This window comes from Pipra filicauda, unplaced genomic scaffold (assembly GCF_003945595.2).
Source record: "Pipra filicauda isolate LSUMZ 115617 unplaced genomic scaffold, ASM394559v2 scaffold1050_size34494_pilon, whole genome shotgun sequence".
NCBI lineage: Eukaryota > Metazoa > Chordata > Aves > Passeriformes > Pipridae > Pipra > Pipra filicauda.
In genome coordinates, this window is record NW_024103486.1 from 1 (window position 1) to 27,502 (window position 27,502).

At 57.3% G+C, this 27,502-nt stretch overlaps 1 protein-coding gene across 1 annotated transcript; it reads left to right on the forward strand.

The window, feature by feature from the left end:
• Window positions 1-437: 437 nt before the first annotated feature.
• Window positions 438-26,207, forward strand: LOC113982697 (nuclear receptor coactivator 1-like; the record flags this gene model as incomplete). The annotated part of the gene is made up of 11 exons (XM_039379489.1): window positions 438-578; window positions 4,475-4,622; window positions 6,348-7,689; window positions 9,788-9,998; window positions 10,568-10,750; window positions 12,304-12,412; window positions 15,994-16,162; window positions 20,016-20,336; window positions 21,448-21,549; window positions 23,940-24,312; window positions 26,016-26,207. Coding segments are annotated over 11 exons (3,275 nt in total), but the record flags the coding sequence as incomplete, so codon positions are not given.
• Window positions 26,208-27,502: the final 1,295 nt, after the last annotated feature.

A 27,502-nucleotide genomic window follows, 5' to 3' on the forward strand; every position in this document is an offset into this window, starting at 1 on the left:
CCATTCCCTGGGGCCTGGCATTCCCCGGGATCCTTCCCTTCTCCAGCCTGGCCATTCCCAGCTCTCCCAGCCTGGAGCCAGAGCCTGCCATTGGATCCATCCCCAGCCCAGCTCCTCCCTGGGAAGGAGTTCCGGGAACAAGGGGGTTCCCTGGGAATCTCGGCACTCAGGGCAGGGTCTCCCTTCCCCTTTCCCGCCTTTTCCATCCCCACATTCCAGAAAAATCCCTCTGGGTGGCTTCTGAGTGTCCTTTATCCCACAATCCCAGACTGGTTTGGGTGGGAAGGGGCCCTAAGGCTCATCCCATTCCATGTTCAGGGACACCTCCCGCTATCCCATCCCGCTCCAACCTCGCCCTCGTCGGGCCGTCCCCAACTGCTCAGAACTTCCCACATTCCCGGACCTGAGCGTGCCGGTGGCTTCTCCCTCTTTCCCAGGGAAAATCATCTCCATCGACACCAGCTCCCTGCGCGCCGCCGGCAGGACGGGATGGGAGGATCTGGTCCGGAAGTGCATCTACGCCTTCTTCCAGCCCCAGGGCCGGGAGCCGTCCTACGCCAAGCAGCTCTTCCAAGAAGGTACCGGGATCCGCTTCCCGCCGGGAATGGGCAGCTCCGAGCTGGGAGGGGTTTGGGGTTGGACAGAGCCGGAGGAGCAGCTGGAATTTTTTGGTATCTCCGGGATTGAGGTTGTCCAGGCGGGTTTTCCATGTGGGATAACACACCTAGGGGGTGTTGGAGGATCAGGATCAGCTTTCCAGGGAGTTGAGATGGAGCTGGGAATGATCCCAGCCCTGAGCTGGGATGGGTTTAGGATTGGAGGGAGTGGGAGGAGCAACCGGAATTTTTTGGTATCTCCGGGATTCAGGTTGTCCAGGCGAGTTTTTCCGGGTGGGATAACGCATCCAGGGGGTGTTGGAGGATCAGGATCAGCTTTCCAGGGAGTTGAGATGGAGCTGGGAATGATCCCAGCCCCAGGTTAGGATGGGTTTAGGATTGGAGGGAGTGGGAGGAGCAACCAGAATTTTTTGGTATCTCCGGGATCGAGGTTGTCCAGGTGGGTTTTTCCGGGTGGGATAACACACTCAGGGGGTGTTGGAGGATCAGGATCAGCTTTCCAGGGATTTCAGATGGAGCTGGGAATGGGCTGCTCCGAGCTGGGATGGGTTCAGGGTTGGGAGGAGCAGCTGGAATTTTTGGTATGTCCAGGATTGAGGTTGTCCAGGTGGGTTTTTCCGGGTGGGATAACGCATCCAGGGGGTGTTGGAGGATCGGGATCAGCTTTCCAGGGATTTGAGGGGGAGCTGGGGGGCGTGGAAGGAGCGGAGCACGGGGATTTATTCCCCACTGGAGCATCACTGATCCCTCATCCCTCGGATCCATCCACGGAGGGAAGTGGAGCCTTTTCCAAGCAGCTTCACTTCCAAACAGGGTTGTTTTTTTTCCTTAAAAACGGGGTGTTCTCCTTAAAAAACCAAAATCTCACTTGTCCCTTCAGGTGAATTCCCTGAAATCTCTGGGATTGAGCCTGGAGAGGCTCGGGAATCGTCTCTGGGATATTTTGCCTTTCCTGGGATGTCGTTGGACTCCCAGGATCTCAGAGGTCTTTTCCAACTTCAGCAATTCCATGATTTCATGTCGCAACCCCTCAGCAATTCCGAGGGAGGGGGAAGAGCAGGAAAACTTCATCTCCGGGGGGGCAAAATTCCTTGGATTGCTCTGGAGATGTGGAGGGTCAGAACATCAGCCAGTGGGTGCTCAGGGTTTTTTTGGGAAAAGCCAGGCTGTGGGAATAAATCCCTGGGGAAGGTTTGTGGTGCTGTGGGGTCGGATCCTGATCCTGATTATCCCAGAGTTGATATTTTGGAATTTTGGGTGTGTTTTCTCGGGATTGCCCTTGATATCCATGGAGATGTTGGGGAGGGTCAGAACATCACCCAACTGATGTCCAGAGATTTTTGGGAAAAAACAGATTGTGGGAATAAATCCCTGGGGAAGGTTTGTGGTGCTGTGGGGTCAGATCCTGATCCTGATTATCCCAGAGGTGAGATTTTGGGATTTTGGGTGTGTTTTCTGGGGATTGCCCTGGATATCCATGGAGATGTTTGGGAGGGGTAGAAAATTGGCTCCAGAGATTTTTGGGAAAAGCCAGGCTGTGGGAATAAATCCCTGGGGAAGGTTTGTGGTGCTGTGGGGTCGGATCCTGATCCTGATTATCCCAGAGGTGACATTTTGGGATTTGGGTGTGTTTTCTGGGGATTGCTCTGGACATCCATGGAGATGTTGGGGAGGTTTAGAACATCAGGCAATTGGCTCCCAGAGATTTTTGGGAAAAGTCAGGCTGTGGGAATAAATCCCTGGGGAAGGTTTGTGGTGCTGTGGGATCAGACCCTGATCCTGATTATCCCAGAGGTGAGATTTTGGGATTTTGGGTGTGTTTTCTGGGGATTGCTCTGGATATCCACGGAGATGTTGGGGAGGGGTAGAAAATTGGCTCCCAGAGATTTTTGGGAAAAGCCAGGCTGTGGGAATAAATCCCTGAGGAAGGTTTGTGGTGCTGTGGGGTCGGATCCCGATCCTGATTATCCCAGAGCTGATATTTTGGGATTTTGGGTGTGTTTTCTGGGGATTGCCCTGGATATCCACGGAGATGTTGGGGAGGGGTAGAAAACTGGATCCCAGAGATTTTTGGGAAAAGCCAGGCTGTGGGAATAAATCCCTGGGGAAGGTTTGTGGTGCTGTGGGGTCGGATCCTGATCCTGATTATCCCAGAGGTGACATTTTGGAATTTTGGGTATGTTTTCTCGGGATTGCCCTGGATATCCATGGAGATGTTGGGGAGGGTCAGAACATCACCCAACTGATGTCCAGAGATTTTTGGGAAAAGCCAGATTGTGGGAATAAATCCCTGGGGAAGGTTTGTGGTGCTGTGGGGTCGGATCCCGATCCTGATTATCCCAGAGGTGATATTTTGGGATTTTGGGTGTGTTTTCTGGGGATTGCCCTGGACATCCACAAAGATGTTGTGGAGGGTCAGAACTTCAGCCAGTGGGTACTCAGGGTTTTTTTGGGAAAAGCCAGGCTGTAGGAATAAATCCCTGAGGAAGGTTTGTGGTGCTGTGGGGTCGGATCCTGATCCTGATTATCCCAGAGGTGATATTTTGGAATTTTGGGTGTGTTTTCTCGGGATTACCCTGGATATCCATGGAGATGTTGGGGAGGGTCAGAACATCACCCAACTGATGTCCAGAGATTTTTGGGAAAAGCCAGATTGTGGGAATAAATCCCTGGGGAAGGTTTGTGGTGCTGTGGGGTCAGACCCTGATCCTGATTATCCCAGAGGTGACATTTTGGGATTTTGGGTGTGTTTTCTGGGGATTGCCCTGGATATCCACGGAGATGTTGGGGAGGGGTAGAAAATTGACTCCCAGAGATTTTTGGGAAAAGCCAGGCTGTGGGAATAAATCCCTGGGGAAGGTTTGTGGTGCTGTGGGGTCGGATCCCGATCCTGATTATCCCAGAGCTGATATTTTGGGATTTTGGGTGTGTTTTCTCGGGATTGCTCTGGATATCCATGGAGATGTTGGGGAGGGTCAGAACATCAGCCAGTGGGTGCTCAGGGTTTTTTTGGGAAAAGCCAGATTGTAGGAATAAATCCCTGGGGAAGGTTTGTGGTGCTGTGGGGTCAGACCCTGATCCTGATTATCCCAGAGGTGACATTTTGGAATTTTGGGTATGTTTTCTCGGGATTGCCCTGGATATCCATGGAGATGTTGGGGAGGGTCAGAACATCACCCAACTGATGTCCAGAGATTTTTGGGAAAAGCCAGATTGTGGGAATAAATCCCTGGGGAAGGTTTGTGGTGCTGTGGGGTCGGATCCCAATCCTGATTATCCCAGAGGTGACATTTTGGGATTTTGGATGTGTTTTCTGGGGATTGCCCTGGATATCCACGGAGATGTTGGGGAGGGATGGAAAATTGTCTCCCAGAGGTTTTTGGGAAAAGCCAGGCTGTGGGAATAAATCCCTGGGGAAGGTTTGTGGTGCTGTGGGGTCGGATCCCGATCCTGATTATCCCAGAGGTGACATTTTGGAATTTGGGTGTCTCCCCAGTGATGACTGAGTGTTGCCCTGGACATCCAGGGAGATGTTGGGGAGGGATGGAAAATTGGCTCCCAGAGATTTTTGGGGAAAACCAGGCTGTGGGAATAAAACCCTGGGGAAGGTTTGTGGTGCTGTGGGGTCAGACCCTGATCCTGATTATCCCAGAGGTGACATTTTGGGATTTTGGGTGTGTTTTCCGGGGGATTGCCCTGGACATCCACGGAGATGCTGTGTAGAGGTCGAAAACTGCCTCCCAGGAGTTTTAGGGCAAAACCAGGCCGTGGGAATAAATCCCTGGGGGGACGGTCAGTGTCTCCGTGGGGCGGGATCCCGCTGATTTTTCGGGATGTCCCGGGCGTGTCCCCCGCAGTGATGACCCGCGGCGCCGCCTTCAGCCCCTCGTACCGGTTCACGCTGAGCGACGGGACGGTGCTGAGCGCCCACACCAAGTGCAAGCTCTGCTACCCCACCAACCCCGAGGTGCAGCCCTTCATCATGGGCGTCCACGTCATCGACAGGTACGGAACCGGCACCGCCCCATCCCGGGATTTCCCGGATGGGAGGGACCGTCCCGGGATCACTGATCCCAATCCTGCCCAGCCCGAGCGCTCCCTGAGCTCTGGAAGCCTCGGGAGACCGTCCCGGTGCCCAACCGCCCCCTTTTCCCAAAATCCATCCCAAACCTGCCCTGGTTCCAGCCATTCCCTCGGATCCCACACAGGGATCGGTGTCTGTCCCTCCTCTTCCCACCGTGGGGAAGTTGTATCCACCTCTCCCGTTCCCACATTGCGGGAGGAGTCGCTGTGGGTGCCTGGGAGTGGTTTGGGGGGGATCCCAGAGCAGCTTCCCGTCTCCTGGTTTATCCATGTTTTGCCAAGGGAATGGCACCATCCCAGGATTTCCCAGTCGGAGGGACCGTCCCGGGAATCATTGATCCTAATCCCACCACGCCAAAGCGCGTCCCTGAGCTCTGGAAAGCCTCGGGAGACCATCCCGGTGCCCAACCGCCCCCTTTTCCCAAAATCCATCCCAAACCTGCCCTGGTTCCAGCCATTCCCTCGGATCCCACACAGGGATCGGTGTCTGTCCCTCCTCTTCCCACCGTGGGGAAGTTGTATCCAACTCTCCCCGTTCCCTACGGTGGGAAGAGGATCCGCTGGTGGTGCCTGGAGCTGGTTTGGAGGGGGGATCCCAGAGCAGCTTCCCGGCTCCTGGTTATCCATGTTTTCTCAAGGAAATGGTGCTGTCCCGGGATTTCCCGTCCAGGAGGGACCGTCCCGGGATCACTGATCCCAATCCTGCCCAGCCCGAGCGCTCCCTGAGCTCTGGAAGCCTCGGGAGACCGTCCCGGTGCCCAACCGCCCCCTTTTCCCAAAGCCATCCCAAACCTGCCCTGGTTCCAGCCATTCCCTCGGATCCCACACAGGGATCGGTGTCTGTCCCTCCTCTTCCCACTGTGGGGAAGTTGTATCCAACTCTCCCCGTTCCCTACATTGGGAAGAGGATCCGCTGGTGGTGCCTGGAGCTGGTTTGGAGGGGGGATCCCAGAGCAGCTTCCCGGCTCCTGGTTATCCATGTTTTGCCAAGGGAATGGCACCATCCCAGGATTTCCCAGTCGGGAGGGACCGTCCCGGGATCATTGATCCTAATCCCACCACGTCCAAGCGCTCCCTGAGCTCTGGAAGCCTCGGGAGACCGTCCCGGTGCCCAACCGCCCCCTTTTCCCAAAATCCATCCCAAACCTGCCCTGGTTCCAGCCATTCCCTCGGATCCCACACAGGGATCGGTGTCTGTCCCTCCTCTTCCCACTGTGGGGAAGTTGTATCCAACTCTCCCCGTTCCCTACATTGGGAAGAGGATCCGCTGGTGGTGCCTGGAGCTGGTTTGGAGGGGGGATCCCAGAGCAGCTTCCCGGCTCCTGGTTATCCATGTTTTGCCCAGGGCGCTCCGGGGGAGGTTTCTCGACGCGCTTCCCGTTCCCGGAGAATATTTTAGGGAGGGAGAGCGACGGGACAGGGCGGGGGTGAGGATGTGGATGCGGGTTCCCTGGATCTGGGGTTCCGTGGGTCTTCCCCCCTGTGCTGGGATGGAAGGGAATGTTGGGAATGTCAGGCCCGGAGAAGGGGGGATCCGGCGAGCCTCTGGAATCCCGTTTTTGGGGAGAACGGATCCAAGGAACGCCGAGCCCTCCGAGCGGAGACGCCGAAGGTTTTCCAAAGGCAACTTCTCCTCTCCCTTTGCAGGGATCACGGGATGCTCTCCCCGCCGGACAACCCCGGCTCCGGCATGACCCTGCCGCGCTCCGGCCCCGCCCTGACCCCCAACGTCTCTCCGGGGCCGGGAATGGCGCTGCCTCCTCCTCCTCCTCCCTCCGTCCCCAATTCCAACGGCACCATGGTGACCGGCAACGCCGGCCAACCCTCCGGCTACGGATGTCCTCCCGGGAGCCAGCTGGGAGCCGCCGCCGCCGCCTTAAGCCAGAGCCAGGGTGGGAACCACGCCCTGCCCCTCGCCGGCTCGCCCATGGGCAGCCCCGGCATCCCCCCCCCGCCGCCGCCGCCGCCGCCGCCGCCGCAATTCCTGTCCCCGCGCCACCGCCTCAGCCCCGGCCTGGTGCCGCGCTCCCGAGGGCCCGGCAACCCCTTCTCCCCCGCCGTGCCCTCCATGCACTCGCCCGTGGGCATGGCCGGCGGCGGGAATGCCGCCGGCGCCGCCGGGAACGCTCGCCCGTTCCCCGGCGGCGCTCCCGTGCCGGGGCTGCCGGAAGGGCCGGGAACGCCGGTGGGGTATTCCACGCCGCCGCCGCCGGTGCTGAGGCAGCTGAGCGGCTCTCAGAGCTCTCCCGGCCGCCTGGCCGGCAAATCCGACGCCAAGGACAGCAAGGAGATCGCCTCCATCCTCAGCGAGATGATCCAGGTGGACGGCGGCGCCGGCAGCGGCGGCGCCGCCGGCGGGGAGGGCAAGGCTCTGGATTCGGGAATGCTGCACGCCGACGGCGACTCCAAGTGCTCGCAGGCCACCAGCCACAAGCTGGTGCAGCTCCTGGCCAGCACGGCGGAGCAGCAGCTCCGGCACGCCGCCGACGCCGACACCAGCTGCAAGGAATCCTTGGTGACGCTGGGAACCGGGAGCGCCGCCGGCACCGGCGGCACCGGCAGCACCGGCGGCACCGGCACCTGCCCGTCCTCCCACAGCTCCCTGACGGAGCGGCACAAGATCCTGCACCGGCTGCTCCAGGAGGGAAGCCCGTCCGACCTCACCACGCTGGCCATGGAGCACGAGAAGAAGGAGAGCGCTCCCGGCGCCGCTCCGGCACCGGCGACGGCTCCGGCGGCGGCGGCTCCGACGGCGGCGGCGGAGGCGGAGGCGCTGAAGAAGAAGGACGTGAAGGACCACCAGCTGCTGAGGTACCTCCTGGACAAGGACGAGAAGGAGCTGGGGGCGGCGCCGGCGCTCAGCCTGGACGACGTGAAGGTGAAGGTGGAGAAGGCGGAGCCGGCGATGGATCCGTGCCACGCCGCGCCCGCCGCCGTTCCCAAGGCTCCGGCGGCGGCCGAGGAGGTCAAGATGGAGACGCAGGGGCAGGTGAGCGGGATGGAGGGTTGGGGGTTCTGGGGGGGGTTTCCGTGGGATCTGGGGGTGTGGGAGGTGTCCTGGGGGTTCTGTGGATTCCTGGTGTCGCCTCCTCTGGTGGTGATTCCAACTCTTCCGGTGCTGATTCCAGCTCCTCCAGTGCTGATTCCACCTTCTCCAGTGGTAGTTCCATCTTTTCCAGCAATGGTGACACTTCTTCCAGTGCTGGTTCCACCTTTTCCAGTACTGGTCCCAGCTCCTCCAGTGCTGATTCCACCTCCTCCAGTGCCGGTTCCAACTCTTCCGGTGCTGATTCCACCTCCTTCAGTGCTGATCCCACCTTCTCCGGTGCCTCTTCCACCTTCTCCAGTGCTGGTTCCATCTTTTCCAGTCCACCTTTTCCAGCATTGATTCCACCTTCTCCAGTGCTGATCCCACCTTCTCCAGTGCTAATCCCACCTTCTCCAGTGCTAATCCCACCCTCTCCAGTGCTGATCCCACCTCCTCCAGTGCTGATCCCACCTTCTCCAGTGCTGATTCCACCTTTTCCAGTGCTGGTTCCACCTCTTCCAGCACAGATTCCACCTTCTCCAGTGCTGATCCCACCTCCTCCAGCACTGGTTCCACCTTCTCCAGTGCTGGTTCCACCTTTTCCAGTGCTGGTTCCACCTTCTCCAGCGCTGGTTCCACCTTCTCCAGTGCTGATCCCACCTTTTCCTGCACTGATTCCACCTTCTCCAGTGCTGATCCCACCTCCTCCAGCACTGGTTCCACCTTCTCCAATGCTGGTTCCACCTTTTCCAGTGCTGGTTCCACCTTCTCCAGCGCTGGTTCCACCTTCTCCAGTGCTGATCCCACCTTTTCCAGCACTGGTTCCACCTTTTCCAGCACTGGTTCCACCTCCTCCAGCACTGGTTCCACCTTCTCCAGTGCTGGATTCACCTTCTCCAGTGCTGGTTCCACCTTTTCCTGCACTGATTCCACCTTCTCCAGTGGTGATCCCACCTTTCCAACACTGCTTCCATCCTCTCCAGTGGTGATTCCATCTTTTCCAGCACTGATCCCACCTCCTCCAGTGCCAATGTAAATATCCCTCTGAAGGGAGAGATTCCTGCTTTTCCAAAGCTAGGGGAGATGGGAACGTGGAGAGAGCTGCTGAATCCTTTGGAAGCAGAGGGAAGAGCTCGTTTGGCTCTGCAGCCGTGTGGGAACGGAGCTCCTGCTCCTTCTGGAGTCGTGGAATCCTGGAATGCTTTGGGTGGGAAGGGAACTTAAAGCTCATCCTGTTCCAACCCTGACTCCTCCCGCTATCCCAGGGAATCCAGCCTGGCCTGGGACACTGCCAGGGATCCAGGGGCAGCCACAGCTTCTCTGGGAATTCCAGCCCAGCCCCTCCCCACCCTCCCAGCCAGGAATCCCTTCCCAATCTCCCCCCCAAATCTCCCCTTTCCCACTGGGATCCATTCCCTGGGGCCTGGCATTCCAGGCCCTGAGCCCCAGGCCCTCTCCAGCTCTCCTGGAGCCCCTTCAGCCTCTGGAATGTGCTCCAAGCTCTCCCGGGATCCTTCCCTTCTCCAGCCTGGCCATTCTCAGCTCTCCCAGCCTGGAGCCAGAGCCTGCCATTGGATCCATCCCCAGCCCAACTCCTCCCTGGGAAGGAGTTCCAGGAACAAGGGGGTTCCCTGGGAATCTCGGCACTCAGGGCAGGGTCTCCCTTCCCCTTTCCTGCCTTTTCCATCCCCACATTCCAGAAAACCCCCTCTGAGTGGATTCTGAGTGTCCTTTATCCCGGAATCCCGGACTGGTTTGGGTGGGAAGGGATTTTAAGGCTCATCCCATTCCATGTTCAGGGACACCTCCCGCTATCCCAGGTGGGTCCAGCCTGGCCTTGGACACTGCCAGGGATCCAGGGGCAGCCACAGCTTCTCTGGGAATCCCATCCCAACCCCTCCCCACCCTCCCAGCCCGGAATTCCTCCCCCATCTCCACGATGCAGCGCCGGTTCCCTCTCCACTCTAGGTGTTCCGGGAATCCTCAGGAAGCTCCGCGGGCTCCAAAACCCCTCCTGCTGCCGTCGCTCATCCTGTTGCTTTTTCCCTTCATTCCATAGTTTGCTGCCGAGCTGGAGCAGCTGGATCAGCTCCTGCCCTCGCTGGAAAAGGCGGCTCAGCTGCCGGGAATGTGCGGCGCGGAGAGGAGCGAGGGCGGCGTGTCCGGAGTGTCCGGAGTGTCCGGAGTGTCCGGAGTGCCGGTGAAGCCGGAGCTGTTGGCGGCGCCGCTCCAGCCCAGCACCGCGGCCAGAGCTCCCACGGGACTCACCCGTAGGTGGCCCATCCCAAGGGGATGGATTTGGGATGGGAGGGAGAGGAGGGTGAGCAGGGGGAGGGAAAAGCTCATCCCGTTCCAACCCTGGCACCTCCCGCTATCCCAGGTGGCTCCAAGGGAATCCAACCTGGCCTGGGACACTCCCAGGGATCCAGGGGCAGCCACAGCTTCTCTGGGAATTCCAGCCCAGCCCCTCCCCACCCTCCCAGCCAGGAATTCCTTCCCAATCTCCAATGCTCTGATATAATCAGGAGCTTATTCCCTGTGGAGTGTTGGTGCTTCCCTGAGCCATTCCCTGAGGAGTTGCCAACAGCCAGGGCTTGGAATGGGATCATCCTTAAGGCCCCCACTCTGGATTTCCTTCCCTTCCCAAACCTTCCCAAACCTTCCCTTCCCAAACCTTCCCAAACCTTCCCAAACCTTCCCAAACCTTCCCTTCCTTCCCAAACCTTCCCAAAACTTCCCAAACCTTCCCTTCCCAAACCTTCCCTTCCCAAACCTTCCCTTCCCATGGCTGTTTTCCCTTGGCATTGACTCCCTTTTCCCTGTTTTCCCTGTTTTCCAGCGCTCAGTGGCGGGCAGGGCGTTCCGGCGGGCCGGGCTCCCTTCGAGTTCTGCGATCCCATGGATCCCGCCCAGCTCCGGCCGGGGCCGTGTCCCGGGAATACCGGGAGCCCCCACGGCCGCGGGCCGGCCCAGCCGGGAAGAGGCACCGGGACGGCTCCCAATCCCTTCCCTCCGGACACAGGTACGGAGCTTTCCAGGGAATTCCCTGGGAAATTCCAGGGCTGAGCTTCCAAACTGGGCTCGTTCCCTCCCCTCGGGTCATTCCCGGCCGTGCCGGTTCCTCCAGGGATTTTCCAGCCCCTTTTCCAAGGGGGGGTAGTTCGGATTCCCAGGAACTGTGAGGGGTTGTTATCCATGGGATGTTGGGGTGGGAAAAGAGCCGCATTCCCGGCTGGAATCACCGATGGACGAATACCACAGAGCTCGGAATTCCAGGATCAACAGGGGCTTTGGATAGACCTCAGCATTCCAGGATTTCCCGAGGGTTATGGAGAGACCTTGGCATTCCAGGATTTCCCTCAGCATTCCAGGATTTCCAGATTGATATGGATAGACCTCGACATTCCAGGATTTCCAGAGGGTTATGGAGAGACCTCGGCATTCCAGGATTTCCAGAGGGTTGAGCACAGACCTCAGCATTCCAGGATTTCCCGAGGGTTATGGAGAGACCTTGGCATTCCAGGATTTCCCTCAGCATTCCAGGATTTCCAGATTGATATGGATAGACCTTGACATTCCAGGATTTCCAGAGGGTTATGGAGAGACCTCGGCATTCCAGGATTTCCAGAGGGTTGAGCACAGACCTCAGCATTCCAGGATTTCCAGAGGGTTGTGGATAGAATTCGGCATTCCAGGATTTCCAGAGGGTTGAGGAGAGACCTCAGCATTCCAGGATTTCCAGAGGGTTGAGGAGAGACCTCAGCATTCCAAGATTTCAGAGGGTTATGGATAGACCTTGGCATTCCAGGATTTCCCTCGGCATTCCAGGATTTCCAGAATGTTATGGATAAACCTCAGCATTCCAGGATTTCCAGAGGGTTGTGGAGAGAGGTTTTCCTGGAAGTCAAATTTCTTGGGAAAAGGATCCATTGGGTTAAAAAAAACGGGATTTCCGCCTTCAGCCTTTCCCTCGGGAATTTGGGATTTCGGGATGTGGCGGATGAGAATTCCCAACCCTTCCCTTTTCCCTCTCCCACCTCTCCGGGTGATTCCCGGGATGTTGTTGGATCTCCCATCCCCATCCCTGTTTCTCATCACATCTCCAGCCTCCGTATCCCGGGATTTGGGCTCCGGGATCTGCTCCAGCTTTAATTTAATGGCCTCGGATCCTCTCCCAGTGCCGAAATTCCTTGGAATTCCTTCAGTTTTCCTTGGAATTCCTAACGGAAATGTGCCCAAAAGGGCGAATTCCTGGTGATTTCCCTGCTGGGATTTCCCCCTGGTTGGGATTTCTCCGGGATCTGCTCCAGCTTTAATTTGGATCCGGTGCTGAAACAGGGATGGGAAGTGCTCCTGGATTTGGGATACGCTTTGTTCCTCTCCAAAACCTTGGATAGGAACAATTTCCCTTGGAATTCCTAATGGAAACGGGCGATTTCCCCCTGGGATTTCACCCCCGGCATCCCTAAATTTCCCTGGAAAAGCGGCGTAACCGGAATACTTTGGGGTGCTTTGGGATGTTGTCGGCCTTTTCCATGGATTGACCTCTCTCCATCCCGTTTTTTCCCCCCTCAGGAATGCCGGAGCTGGAGCTGGGCGTCCCGGATCCGCAGTTCGGTCCGTCGGGAATGGGGGAGCCGATTCCTTGGCCGGAGCCCCGCGGAGCGCTGAGCAAACCCGAGGAGTAAGTACCCCATTCCCAGCCTTTTTTCCCGGGAAAACAGGCGGGATATCCCAGCTCTGGGAGCGTCCCGCCTTCGTTTCCTGGAATTCCAGCCCGGAATATTCCCGTCTATCCGTGGCAGAGCCAAGGATTCTCCAAGTCCTCTGACCGCCGGTCAGTGGTTTCCAACATTCCCACATTCCAACATTCCCACATTCCAGCATTCCCACATTCCTCCCATTGTGTTCCCATGGCTTTGTGTTTCCATGGAATTCCGGCTCTTCCGACGGGCTCGGATCCCGCTAAAATTACGGATCCAAAAAAAACCAGGTTCAAGTTTCCTTCATTAATTAAAAAACTTCGGGAGACGATCCCGATTTCAGCATTCCAGGATTTCCAGAGGGTCCAGGACAGACCTCAGCATTCTGGGATCTCCAGAGGGTTATGGAGAGACCTTGGCATTCCAGGATTTCCAGAGGGTTGTGGAGAGACCTCGGCATTCCAGGATTTCCAGAGGGTTGTGGAGAGACCTCGGCATTCCAGGATTTCCAGAGGGTTATGGAGAGACCTCAGCATTCCAAGATTTTCAGGGGGTTATGGATAGACCTCAGCATTCCTGGATTTCCAGAGGATTATGGAGACCTCGGCATTCCAGGATTTCCAGAGGATTATGGAGACCTTGGCATTCCAGGATTCCAGAGGGTTGTGGAGAGACCTCAGCATTCCAGGATTTCCAGAGGATTATGGAGACCTCGGCATTCCAGGATTTCCAGAGGATTATGGAGACTTCGGCATTCCAGGATTTCCAGAGGGTTGTGGACAGACTTCAACATTCCAAGATTTCCAGAGGGTTATGGAGAGACCTCAACATTCCAAGATTTCCAGAGGGTTATGGAGAGACCTCAGCATTCCAGAATTTCCAGAGGATTATGGAGACCTCGGCATTCCAGGATTCCAGAGGGTTGTGGACAGACTTCAACATTCCAAGATTTCCAGAGGGTTATGGAGAGACCTTTGCATTCCAGGATTCCAGAGGGTTGTGGAGAGACCTTGGCATTCCAGGATTTCCAGAGGGTTGAGCATTTCCCTCAGCATTCCAGGATTCCAGAGGGTTTGGACGGACACGTCCAGGAAGTTTTTCCAGAGCCAAAAAAGTTCCTTTTCCTTTGGATTAAGTTTTCCAAGCTCTTCTTCCTCCTCTGCTCCAACTGGATCCCGGATTTCTGCTGGAAAGGCTGAACTTTTGGGATGGAAAACCTTTGGAACTTGCTCTGGAGAGCCGGGAGATAAATCCCGGAGCGCTCCCTCATCCCAAACTCTTCCTGCCGGGAAGCAGCTTCCCTTCCAAGCCTTGCTGGTGCTACCATTTTTTCGGGATAAGATCCATTGGCCCAGAACAATCCGGTGGTTTTTAAGCCGGGAATTCCCCTTTCAAATCCCGCTTTTTGGGGTGGGAATATCCTTGTTTTCCCGGCATTTATTCCAAGCTCCGAGCCGGGACCTCGGAGACGTTTTTGGCTGGAAGGAGACGGATTTGCTTCCAGGGATTTTCTCCCGGCTCCCGCTTTTCCAGCGGGATTTGGGAGGAGAACCGCAGGCCCGGGATCCGGGCGGGATTCCAGGTGGGAAAAGTCGGAGCGGCGGCGGCTTCCCAAAGCCTCCATTCCTGCTGGATCAGGAATTCCAGGCACATGTGGTGGGAAGAGGCAGCTCTGGAATGATCCAATTCCATGCTCTGCTTCCATCCTCCGGGAATGGCGGCCGCCTCCGTCATCCCGGGACATTCCCATGATCCCAGTCGGAACAAGCTGGCAGAGCCTTCGGAACGCGGTTCCTGCAGGAACAGGAATTTTTCCTTTCGGGATCGGAAAGAAGTCCCGGCGGGATGTGGGATGAGATCCTGGCTTGAGGAAATCCCGGGAGATCCTTCCTTTGGAAATCCCAAATCCCCATTCCCCAAATCCTCCCAACACATCCTGGCTCTCCCATTCCGAGCCCGGAGCGCTCCGGGTCGTGTCCCTCTGATCCCACAAGGTCCAACATTCCAGCCGGGACCCCATCCCGTTCCCAGAGATGCCGGAGGATTTTTGGGATGATGCCTCTGGAGAGCTGCTCTTGGAGAAGGGAACACCAGGGAGGGGTTTTGTGGGATCTCCGCTGGGAGCCGGAATTTTTCTTCCAGGTCAGAGTTTTCCGCTTAAATCCCGATGGATGGAAAACCTTGGGAATGTGAAGCCTGGGAGCACGACGGGCCGGGATCTCCGGGATCTCCTCCTGGAGACTGATCCCAAGCCCGGCCCGGAGCTGGGAGAGGAGGAGCGGGAATGACTGTTGGGTTATCCCGGCGAGCTCTTTGGAAACAACTTTTCTATCCATGGGAAAGCCTCTGGAATTTGGTCCTCAAGGCCTCCAGCGGGAAGCACACGCTGATCCCGGGACATTCCCAGTCGGAACAAGCTGGCAGACCCTTTGGAATGTGGTTCCTGCAGGAATGGGAATTCTGGTCCTGCCAGGATCACAATTTTCCTTTGGGGGTCGGAAAGAAGTCCCGGCGGGATGTGGGATGAGATCCTGGCTTGAGGAAATCCCGGGAAATCCTTCCTTTGGAAATCCCAAATCCCCGTTCCCCAAATCCTCCCAACACATCCCGGCTCTCCCATTCCGAGCCCGGAGCGCTCCGGGTCGTGTCCCTCTGATCCCACAAGGCCCAACATTCCCGCCAGGACCCCATCCCGTTCCCGGAGCGCCGGAGATGCCGGAGGATTTTTGGGATGATGCCTCTGGAGAGCTGCTCTTGGAGAAGGGAACACCAGGGAGGGGTTTTGTGGGATTTTTCCTCCGGGTCGAGGTTTTCCCCTTAAATCCCGATGGATGGAAAACCTTGGGAATGTGAAGCCTGGGAGCACGACGGACCGGGATCTCCGGGATCTCCTCCTGGAGACTGATCCCAAGCCCGGCCCGGAGCTGGGAGAGAAGGAGCAGGAATGACTGTTGGGTTATCCCAGGAACAACTTTTCTATCCATGGAAAAGTCGGGAATAATGAGCCAAAGAGTCCGAAATTCCCACCGGGTTTGGCGACGGGAGCAGCTTCGTCTTTTCCAGAGGGAAATTATCCCGGATTTTCACTTCCTGGCTCTGAGTGTGTCCGTTTTCCCTGGATTTGGCTCCGACTCCCTGCTGGACATCTGGTCCTCATCTGGAGCCGGAAGGATGAACACGTGGGATCCTTGGGAATGGCTCCAGCCCTCTCCGGGAGCAAATCCCGCTGCCTCCAACCGGTGACGGCATCGGAATGTTTCTCGCTCCGGGTTCATCCTATTCCCAAAGGATTTCCAGGGCTGCATCCAAGTTTTCCCGATTTCCCGCTCCGCCTCCTCCTGCTGTCCCGGACGAAAATCCAGCCTGGGAAGCAGCAGAGATTCCATCCCCCAAAATTCCTGTTTTCTGGGATTCGTGTCTGGGATTTGTTCCCTCCTCCCAAGCGGGTTTTCCAGCCCTGGGATGGGCAGGACGAGGCCGCATCCCGTGGGATCGGCAGCAAAGCTTTCCCAGCTTTTCCCGAGGTTTAATTCCTTCCCTCTTGGATATTTTCCCTGGACAGGCAGTGCATCAGCTCCCAGCTGGATGAGCTCCTGTGCCCTCCCACGACTCCGGAGGGCCGGAATGACGAGAAGGCGCTGCTGGAGCAACTCGTGTCCTTCCTGAGCGGGAAGGACGAGACGGAGCTGGCGGAGCTGGATCGAGCCCTGGGAATTGACAAACTGGTCCAGGTAAACCGGGAAACTCGGGATGCAGGGAGAGGGACAGGGTGTGGGAATGGGAAGCCAGAGGGAGTGGGAATGAGGGAGCCACACCTGGGATTCCTGGAGGAGGATTCCCAAAGTCTGGGAATGGGAAAGCAGATTGGAGTGGGAATGTGGGAAGCACTCCTGGGATTCCCGGAGGAGGATTCCCGGAGGAGGATTCCCAATGTCTGGTAACGGGAAGCCAGATGGGAGTGGGAATATGGGAACCACTCCTGGGATTCCTGGAGGAGGATTCCTGGAGGAAGATTCCCAATGTCTGGGAATGGGAAGCCAGGTGGGAGTGGGAATGAGGGAACCACTCCTGGAATTCCCGGAGGAGGATTCCCAAAGTCTGGTAACGGGAAGCCAGATGGGAGTGGGAATATGGGAACCACTCCTGGGATTCCTGGAGGAGGATTCCTGGAGGAAGATTCCCAATGTCTGGGAATGGGAAGCCAGGTGGGAGTGGGAATATGGGAACCACTCCTGGGATTCCTGGAGGAGGATTCCTGGAGGAAGATTCCCAACATATGGTAATGGGAAGCCAGGTGGGAGTGGGAATATGGGAACCACTCCTGGGATTCCTGGAGGAGGAATCCCAATGTCTCGAAAAGGGAAGCCAGATAGGAGTGCAGGAACTACTCCTGGGATTCCTGGAGGAGGATTCCCAGTGTCTGGTAAAGGGAAGCCAGGTGAGAGTGGGAATGCAGGAGCCATGCCTGGGATTCCTGGAGGATTCCCAATGTCTGGGAATGGGAAGCCAGGTGGGAGTGGGAATGCAGGAGGCACCGCTGGGATTCCTGGAGGAGGAGGATTCCCAATGTCTGGGAATGGGAAGCCAGATGGGAATGGGAATGATGGAAACACTCCTGAGATTCCTGGAGGTTTTCCAGTGTCTAGGAACGGGAAGCCAGATGGGAGTGGGAATGAGGGAACCACTCCTGGGAGAGTTCCCAGAGGAGGATTCCCAATGTCTGATCACAGGAATCCGGGTGGGAGTGGGAATGCGGGAACTATTCCTGGAGGATTCCCAACATCCAGTAGCGGGAATCCAGGTGGGAGTGGGAATGCGGGAACTGTTCCTGGAGGATTCCCAACATCCGGTAGCGGGAAGCCAGGTGGGAGTGGGAATGCAGGAACCATCCCTGGGATTCCTGTAGAATTCCCAACATCTGGTAACAGGAAGCCAGATGGGAGTGGGAATGCGGGAACCACTCCTGGGATTCCTGTAGAATTCCCAACATCTGGTAGGGGGAAGCCAGGTGGGAGTGGGAATGTGGGAACTACTCCTGGAGGATTCCCAACATCCAGTAGCGGGAATCCAGGTGGGAGTGGGAATGCGGGAACTGTTCCTGGACCATTCCCAACATCTGGTAACGGGAATCCGGGTGGGAGTGGGAATGCAGGAACCACTCCTGGGATTCCTGGAGGATTCCCAACATCTGGTAACAGGAAAGCAGGTGGGAGTGGGAATGCGGGAACTATTCTTGGAGGATTCCCAACATCCAGTAGCGGGAATCCAGGTGGGAGTGGGAATGCGGGAACTGTTCCTGGACCATTCCCAACATCTGGTAACGGGAATCCGGGTGGGAGTGGGAATGCAGGAACCACTCCTGGGATTCCTGGAGGATTCCCAACATCTGGTAACAGGAAAGCAGGTGGGAGTGGGAATGCGGGAACTATTCTTGGAGGATTCCCAACATCCAGTAGCGGGAATCCAGGTGGGAGTGGGAATGCGGGAACTGTTCCTGGACCATTCCCAACATCTGGTAACGGGAATCCGGGTGGGAGTGGGAATGCAGGAACCACTCCTGGGATTCCTGGAGGATTCCCAACATCTGGTAACAGGAAAGCAGGTGGGAGTGGGAATGCGGGAACTATTCCTGGAGGATTCCCAACATCTGGTAGGGGGAAGCCAGGTGGGAATGGGAATGATGGAAACACTCCTGAGATTCCTGTAGAATTCCCAAAATCTGGTAACAGGAAAGCAGGTGGGAGTGGGAATGTGGGAACTATTCCTGAGGATTCCCAACATCTGGTAACGGGAAGCCAGGCGGGAGTGGGAATGCAGGAACCATCCCTGGGATTCCTGTAGAATTCCAAAATCTGGTAACAGGAAAGCAGGTGGGAGTGGGAATGCGGGAACCACTCCTGGGATTCCTGGAGGATTCCCAATATCTGGTAACAGGAATCCGGGTGGGAGTGGGAATGTGGGAACTACTCCTGGAGGATTCCCAACATCTGGTAACAGGAAAGCAGGTGGGAGTGGAAATGCAGGAACCATCCTGGGATTCCTGGAGGATTCCCAATATCTGGTAACAGGAATCTGGGTGGGAGTGGGAATGCGGGAACCATCCCTGGGATTCCTGTAGAATTCCCAACATCTGGTAACTGGAATCCAGGTGGGAATGGGAATGCAGGATCGAATCCTGGAGAATTCCCAACATCTGGTAGGGGGAAGCCAGGTGGGAGTGGGAATGCGGGAACTATTCCTGGAGGATTCCCAACATCGGGTAGCGGGAAGCCAGGTGGGAGTGGGATTGCAGGAACCATCCCTGGGTTTCCTGTAAAATTCCCAAAATCTAGTAACAGGAAGCCAGATGGGAATGGGAATGCGGGAACCACTCTTGGGATTCCTGGAGGAGGATTCCCAGAGGAGGATTCCCGCTGTCTGGTAGGGGGAAGCCAGGTGGGAGTGGGAATGCGGGAACGAATCCTGGAGGATTCCCAACGCCTGGTAACGGGAAGCCAGGTGGGAGTGGGAATGCAGGAACCATCCCTGGGATTCCTGTAGAATTCCCAAAATCTGGAAACAGGAAACCAGATGGGAATGGGAATGCAGGAACCACACCTGGGATTCCTGTGTCGAATCCCCACATTCTTGTAACGGGGAATCTGGGTGGGAGGGACTGCGGGGAGGGGGAACCACTCCTGGATTCTGGAGGATTCCCACCATCTTGTAACAGGAAAATCCGGGGGGAGCGGGTGAATGTGGGAAACTTTCCTGGAGGATCCCAACTCTGGTGTAACAGGAATTCTGGGTGGAGTGGAATGCAGGACCATCCTGGGATTCTGGACGATTCCCAACATCTGGTAACGGGAATCCGGGTGGGAGTGGGAATGCAGGAACCACTCCTGGGATTTCTGGAGGAGGATTCCCAGAGGAGGATTCCCAGTGTCTGGTAGGGGGAAGCCAGGTGGGAGTGGGAATGCGGGAACGAATCCTGGAGGATTCCCAACATCTGGTAACGGGAAGCCAGGTGGGAGTGGGAATGCAGGAACCATCCCTGGGATTCCTGTAGAATTCCCAAAATCTGGAAACAGGAAACCAGATGGGAATGGGAATGCAGGAACCACTCCTGGGATTCCTGTAGAATTCCCAACATCTGGTAACGGGAATCTGGGTGGGAGTGGGAATGCGGGAACCACTCCTGGGATTCCTGGAGGATTCCCAACATCTGGTAACAGGAATCCGGGTGGGAGCGGGAATGTGGGAACTATTCCTGGAGGATTCCCAACATCTGGTAACAGGAATCTGGGTGGGAGTGGGAATGCAGGAACCATCCCTGGGTTTCCTGTAGAATTCCCAACATCTGGTAACAGGAAGCCAGATGGGAGTGGGAATGCGGGAACCACTCCTGGGATTCCTGGAGGAGGATTCCCAGAGGAGGATTCCCGCTGTCTGGTAGGGGGAAGCCAGGTGGGAGTGGGAATGCGGGAACTATTCCTGGAGGATTCCCAACATCTGGTAACGGGAAGCCAGGCGGGAGCGGGACCGCGGGAACCCTTCCCGGGGGGCAATTCCCGGCGGCTCCAAGGCGGCTCTTTCCCGGCGCAGGGCGGCGGCCTGGAAGCGCTGTCGGAACGTTTCCAGCCCCCGGCGGGCACCGCTCCGCTCCTGCTGGAGCAGAAACCCGGAATGTACCCCCAGCCTTACTCCTCCTCCTCCTCCTCCTCCGCCGCCTCTCCCGCCGGAGCCTTTCCCGGGATGGCGCGGCCCAAGCCGTCCTTCGGAGCCGTGCCGGTGCCGCCGCCGCCGCCGCGCGGAGCCTTCCCGAATTCCCTGGCGGTGCCGCCCCGGCAGAGCCTGAGCCGCCCGCCCCCGGCACCCAACCAGCTCCGGCTGCAGCTCCAGCAGCGCCTCCAGGGCCAGCAGCAGGTAAGTCCTTCCCCAATTCCACGGGAATGGGAATGGGAGCGGTGGGATGGCAGAGGGAGCCGGGAGGGGCTGGATCCGTGGGATGGTCCCAATGGGATGGGGATCCACAAGGGAACAACAACTCCCGGCGGCTCCGGGCTGGGACAGAGGGGCTGGAAGGGAGACGGGAGTTGGGAATCCCTCAGGAAGTGCTCCAGGTCCGTATTCCATGGGGTGAATCCCTCAGGAACTGCTCCACGTGCATATTCCATGGGGTGAATCCCTCAGGAACTGCCCCAGGTGGATATTCCATGGGGTGAATCCCTCAGGAACTGCTCCAGGTCCTTTTCCATGGGGTGAATCCCTCAGGAACTGCTCCACGTGCATATTCCATGGGGTGAATCCCTCAGGAACTGCTCCAGGTGCATATTCCAAGGGGTGAATCCCTCAGGAACTGCTCCAGGTGCATATTCCAAGGGGTGAATCCCTCAGGAACTGCTCCAGGTGGATATTCCATGGGGTGAATCCCTCAGGAACTGCTCCAGGTCCATTTTCCATGGGGTGAATCCCTCAGGAACTGCTCCAGGAGCATATTCCCTGGGGTGAATCCCTCAGGAACTGCTCCAGGAGCATATTCCATGGGGTGAATCCCTCAGGAACTGCTCCAGGTGGATATTCCCTGGGATGAATCCCTCAGGAACTGCTCCAGGTCCATATTCCATGGGGTGAATCCCTCAGGAACTGCTCCAGGTCCATATTCCAAGGGGTGAATCCCTCAGGAACTGCTCCAGGTGCCTTTTCCATGGGATCAGTCCCTCAGGAACTGCTCCAGGTGGATATTCCATGGGGTGAATCCCTCAGGAACTGCTCCAGGTCCTTTTCCAAGGGGTGAATCCCTCAGGAACAGCTTTTCCATGGGGTGAATCCCTCAGGAACTGCTCCAGGTGCCTTTTCCATGGGATCAGTCCCTCAGGAACTGCTCCAGGTCCATATTCCCTGGGGTGCTGTGGCATCAGTGCCCTGGGCTGGGAAACACGGCGGGGTGGGATCCAGGGTTGGGTTCCGTGATCCCGGAGCTCTTTTCCGACCCGGCTGATCCTGGAATTCTGGGATTTCGGGGCTTTGTCTCCAGCTGCTCCATCAGAACCGCCAGGCCATCCTCAACCAGTTCGCCGCCGGCGCTCCCGTCGGGATCAACATGCGGGCGGGAATGCAGCAGCAGATCACGCCCCAGGTGAGAGGGAATGTGGGATGGGCTTCCCGCCGGGAAAAATTAGGGATTGAGCCCGTTATTCCCAGCCCGGCTCGTTCCTTAACAGAGGGAATTCCCTGGTTATGGAGGTGGTTTTTTCCTTCATCCTTTTTCCAGCTCCTCAAGATAGAAATCCTTCAACAGGGAATGTGGGATGGGCTTCTCAGTGGGAAAAACTGGGATTATTCCCATTATTCCCACCTTGGCTCGCTTCTTAATGCCAGGGAATTCCCTGGTTATTCCGAGGTGGTTTTTTCCTTCATCCTTATTCCAGCTCTTCCAGGTGCTTAAGGGACAGATCCTTTAACAGGGAATGTGGGATAATATTCCCAGTGGGAAAAACGAGGGAATAATCCTGTTATCCCATCCTGGCTTGCTCCTTGAGAGGAAGGAATTCCCTGGTTATTCGGAGATGGTTTTTTCCTTCATCCTTTTTCCAGCTCCTCAAGATAGAATTGCTTCAACAGGGAATGTGGGATAATCTTCCCAGTGGGAAAAACTTGGGATTGATCCCATTATCCCAGTCTGGCTCGCTCCTTAACGGGAGGGAATTCCCTGGTTATTCCGAGGTGGTTTTTTCCTTCATCCTTATTCCAGCTCCTCCAGCTGCTTAAGATGGAAATCCTCCGTTATTCCTTAGGGAATGCCGTGTCCCGGAGTTTAATTTGGGATAATCTTTAGGAAATAGATGCTGCCCTTTAAATACCAGAATCCAAGGAATCTTCTTAACGATCCCGCAAATCCCCCCTGAGGCCTCCGGTCCTCCTGTGGCTCCTAAAAAAAAATAGGGATAAAACCCCTGCTGGGGAGATTCGGGAATCGCAGCCGAGTTCCGGGGATTTTATTCCACTTCTTGGAGAAGTCTTGGCTTTTTTGGGAAATGCCATGACGGGAATTTAGTGATGGGGAAGGGGATGGAGCAGTTCCCATTCCCATTCCAGCTGCTGGTGGCTTCTGAAGGTGAGGAATTCCAACGTATTCGTGGATCCCGTGGGCGTGGAAAAGCTCCTGGGATGGGACGTTTTCCAGCAGAAAAGGAATCCAAGTCCGGGATCCTGGGGCTGTGGGAACATCCCATGAGGGAAGAAGGGGGATCCCACGGAGAAAAGGGTGGGGCTCGTGACTTCCAGGGGATTTTCCCGGCTTGGGAGACGCTCCAACTCCTGGAGCTCCTGCAGAACCTGATCCTGAACCTCTCCAACCCAATTCCCATCTTTTAGTGGTATTCCCACCTTTCCTTCCAATCCCAAGGCACGGAAGAGGAACTCCAACACGGGATGGGGGTTCTGAGCTCTTTCCCAACCCCTGAGGGTGCCGGTGATAATTTGGGAATGTCCCTCCTTCCCTCAGTGACTTCCAGGTGACTGAGATCCGTTTTTCCCACCTTGGGACACGCTCCAACTCCTGGAGCTCCTGGAGCTCCTCATCTTGAACATCTCCAGACACTCTTCCCAATTCCCACCATTTAGGGGTATTTCCACCTTTCCGTCCAATCCCGAGCTGGGAAAGGGAACTGGGAGCGATTCCAGGTGCCGGTGGTAACCTGGGAATATCCCTCCTTCCCTCAGTGACTTCCAGGTGACTGAGATCCCGTTTTCCCACCTTGGGAGACACTCTTGGAGCTCCTGGAGCGTCTCCAGACGCTCTTCCCCATTCCCACCATTTGGGGGTATTTCCACCTTTCCCTCCAATCCCGAGCTGGGAAAGGGGACTGGGAGCGATATCCGGTGCTGGTGATAATTTGGGAATGTCCCTCCTTCCCTCAGTGACTTCCAGGTGACTGAGATCCGTTTTTCCCACCTTGGGACACGCTCCAACTCCTGGAGCTCCTCATCTTAAACGTCTCCAGATGTTCTTCCCCATTCCACCACTTAGGGGTATTTACCCCTTTCCCTCCAATCCCAAGCCTTGTAAAGGGACTGGGAGCGATATCCAATGCCAGGGATAATTTGGGAATGGCCCTCTTTCCCTAAGTGACTGAGATCCTGTTTTCCCACCCTGGGACACTCTCCAGCTCCTGGAGCTCCTCATCTTAAACATCTCCAGGCGCTCTTCCCAATTCCCACCATTTGGGGGCATTTCCCCCTTTCCCTCCAAACCCGAGCTGGGTAACGGAACTGGGAGCGATATCCGGTGCCAGTGATAATTTGGGAATGTCCCTCCTTCCCTCAGTGACTTCCAGGTGACCGAGATCCCATTTTCCCACCTTGGGTGATGCTCCAGCTCATCTTGAACCTCTCCAGACGCTCTTCCCCATTCCCACCATTTCGGGGTATTTCCCCCTCTCCCTCCAATCCCGAGCTGCGTAACGAGACCGGGAGCGATTCCCGGCGTTCCGGCGCCGACCCAGGAATATCCTTGTTATCCCTCAGCCTCCTCTGAACGCTCAGATGTTGGCGCAGCGGCAGCGGGAGCTCTACAGCCAACAGCACCGGCAGCGGCAGCTGATGCAGCAGCGCGCCCTCCTCCTGCGCCAGCAGAGCTTCGGCAACGCCTCCGGAATTCCGGTGCCCCTCGGAGGCGCCCGGTTGCCCCAGGCGCCCCCCCAGCAGTTCCCGTACCCGGTGCCCAGCTACGGCGCCGGCGCCAGCAACCCGCCCTCCGCCGGCGCCGCCGGACCGTTCTCCGGCGCCGAGGCGGCGGCGGCGCTGGCCGGGCGCCGCGGGAGCGCCGTGGGAGCGCAGTTCGGAGCCGGGATGGTGGCGCCCGGGATGCAGCAGAACGTTTTTCAGTATTCCGGAGCAGGTGGGTGGAGCTGGGATGACGGTGGGGTGGGGAGGGAGTGGGGGAGATGTTCCCGAGGGATGCGGAGTCGTTCCGGCTTCATCCCGAGCCAGGGGGCGGGGCTCGGGGTCTCCACGTGCCAAGGAGTTGGGAGATCCCGACATCCCAAGGAGTTGGGATCTCTCGACTCCCAACAGCCCAAGCAGTTGGGATCTGCCAAAATCCCAACAAGCCCAAGGAGTTGGGATCTCCCAACAGTCCAAGGAGTTGGGATCTCCCAAAATCCCAACAAGCCCAAGGAGTTTGGAAATCCCAACAAGCCCAAGGAGTTGGGATCTCCCAAAATCCCAACAAGCCCAAGGAGTTGGGATCTCCCAAAATCCCAACAAGCCCAAGGAGTTGGGATCTCCCAAAATCCCAACAAGCCCAAGGAGTTTAGGATCTCCCAACATCCCAACAAACCCAAGGGGTTTGGAAATCCCAACTCCCAGCATCCCAAGGACGTTGGATCTCCCAGTTCCCAACAGACCAAGGGGTTGGGAATGTCCCTCATTCCCTCAGTGACTTCCAGGTGACTGAGATCCTGTTTTCCCACCTTGGGAGACACTCTTGGAGCTCCTGGAGCTCCTCATCTTGAACGTCTCCAGACGCTCTTCCCCATTCCCACCATTTCGGGGTATTTCCCCTTTCCTTCCAATCCCGAACCGGGGACAGGGAGTTTGGATCTCCCAACTCCCAGAAACCCAAGGGATTGGATCTCCCAACATCCCAACAGCCCAAGGAGTTTGGGGGTTGAGTCTCCAAAAAAACACGAAGGGACTTCGGGAAAACAATTCCACGAATTTTTCCTTGAGAACTGAACTTGGAGGCCGTTCGTTCCTCCTCTTCCCCGGGAGAGGGGAGGTGAGGCCCTGGCACAGGTTTCCCATCCTTGGAAGTGTCCAAGGCCGAGTTGGATTCCCTTGGAGCAACCTGGGATAATGGGAGGTGTCCCTGAACATGGAATGGGATGATCCTCAAGGCCCCTTCCCACCCAACCCATTCCAGGATTCTGTGATAAAGGATCCATTCAGAGGGAATTTTTATGGAATGCGGGGATGGAAAAGGCAGGAAAGGGGAAGGGAGACCCTGCCCTGAGTGCCGAGATTCCCAGGGAACCCCCTTGTTCCCTGAACTCCTTCCCAGGGAGGAGCTGGGCTGGGGCTGGATCCAATGGCAGGCTCTGGCTCCAGGCTGGGAGAGCTGGGAATGGCCAGGCTGGAGAAGGGAAGGATCCCGGGAGAGCTTGGAGCACATTCCAGAGGCTGAAGGGGCTCCAGGAGAGCTGGAGAGGGCCTGGGGCTCAGGGCCTGGAATGCCAGGCCCCAGGGAATGGATCCCAGTGGGAAAGGGGAGATTTGGGGGGGAGATTGGGAAGGGATTCCCGGCTGGGAGGGTGGGGAGGGGCTGGGCTGGAATTCCCAGAGGAGCTGTGGCTGCCCCTGGATCCCTGGCAGTGTCCCAGGCCGGGTTGGATTCCCTGGGATAGCGGGAGGTGCCGGGGTCGGAACGGGATGAGCTCTGAGGTAACGACAGGACCCCCCAGAGCACAAACCCGCGTGTGCCGTTCCCGGTTATCGGGGGGGCCTTTGGGAAGCGGGGGGGACTGGGCTCCGTTGGGAAGCGGGAGCTGTGGGAGTAGGGAATTGGGCTCCCCCCCTGAGCCCCCCTGGCTGTCCCCGCAGGGCTGGCCCAGCAGAGCGAGTCCTTCGCGCCGGCGCTGAGCCCCGGCAGCCCCCTGGTGTCCCCCCAGATCCCGCCGGCCCAGAGCCCGATGCTGCCGCCGGCGCCGCCGGCACCCGGATACCAGTCCCCCGACGTGAAGGGCTGGCAGCAAGGAGCCATGGGGAATAACAGGTAAAGAGATTCCAGCTGGGAATCCCCCCTGGAGCATGGGGGGGAGAGATGGGGGGTGTGGGCGTGGCCTCCTCCCGCCGTGACGTCACCGCCCGTATCCGTGTCCTGGTCCCGGCTCCCGGGAATGTCCCGTGAGTCTCGAGGAAGACTTCGCCTCTTAATTAAGCCAAGTGGCTTAATTAGCTCTCCTAAAAAACGACCTCAGGGAATGTGGCAGCGGAGTCCAGCCCAGAATTCCCAGGATGCTCTTCAGGACATTCCCAGCCCCAACTCGTGGGAGCGATTGGGAAGAAGAGCCGGGAGATTTGTTGGAGGATGGGGATTTTTTTTGGCCATGGGTCAAAGTTTGGGGATCAGATCTGCAGAAATGAGGGGGAAATTCCCAAAGTTCAGCTTTGGAATGGGAATGGTTGGTTTGGGGTCTTGGAGCCCCTTCCAGAGGCTAAAGGGGCTCCAGGAGAGCTGGAGAGGGACTGGGGATAAGGGATGCAGGGACAGGACACAGGGAATGGCTTCCCACTGCCAGAGGGCCTGGCGATATGGGGAGTTGGGAATGGATTCCTGGCTGGGAGGGTGGGGGATGGGGCTGGGTTGGAATTCCCAGAGACGTGTGGTGCCCGGATTCCCCTGGCGTGTCAAGGAAAGGCGGGTGGAAGCAGCCTGGGATAGCGGGAGGTGTCCCTGAACATGGAATGGGATGGGATTTAAGGGCCCTTCCCACCCAAACTGTTCCAAGATTCCAGGATAAAGGACACTCAGAATCCAGTCAGAGGGATTTTTCTGGAATGTGGGGATGGAAAAGGCAGGAAAGGGGAAGGGAGACCCTGCCCTGAGTGCCGAGATTCCCAGGGAACCCCCTTGTTCCCGGAACTCCTTCCCAGGGAGGAGCTGGGCTGGGGCTGGATCCAATGGCAGGCTCTGGCTCCAGGCTGGGAGAGCTGGGAATGGCCAGGCTGGAGAAGGGAAGGATCCCGGGAGAGCTTGGAGCACATTCCAGAGGCTGAAGGGGCTCCAGGAGAGCTGGAGAGGGACTGGGGATCAGGGCCTGGAATGCCAGGCCCCAGGGAATGGATCCCAGTGGGAAAGGGGAGATTTGGGGGGGAGATTGGGAAGGGATTCCTGGCTGGGAGGGTGGGGAGGGGCTGGTCTGGAATTCCCAGAGCAGCTGTGGCTGCCCCTGGATCCCTGGGAGTGTCCAAGGCCGGGCTGGAGCCACCTGGGATAGCGGGAGGTGTCCCTGCCCATGGCAGGAGGTGGAATGGGATGAGCTTTGAGGTCCCTTCCAATCCTGGGATTTTACAGTAAAGGACACTCA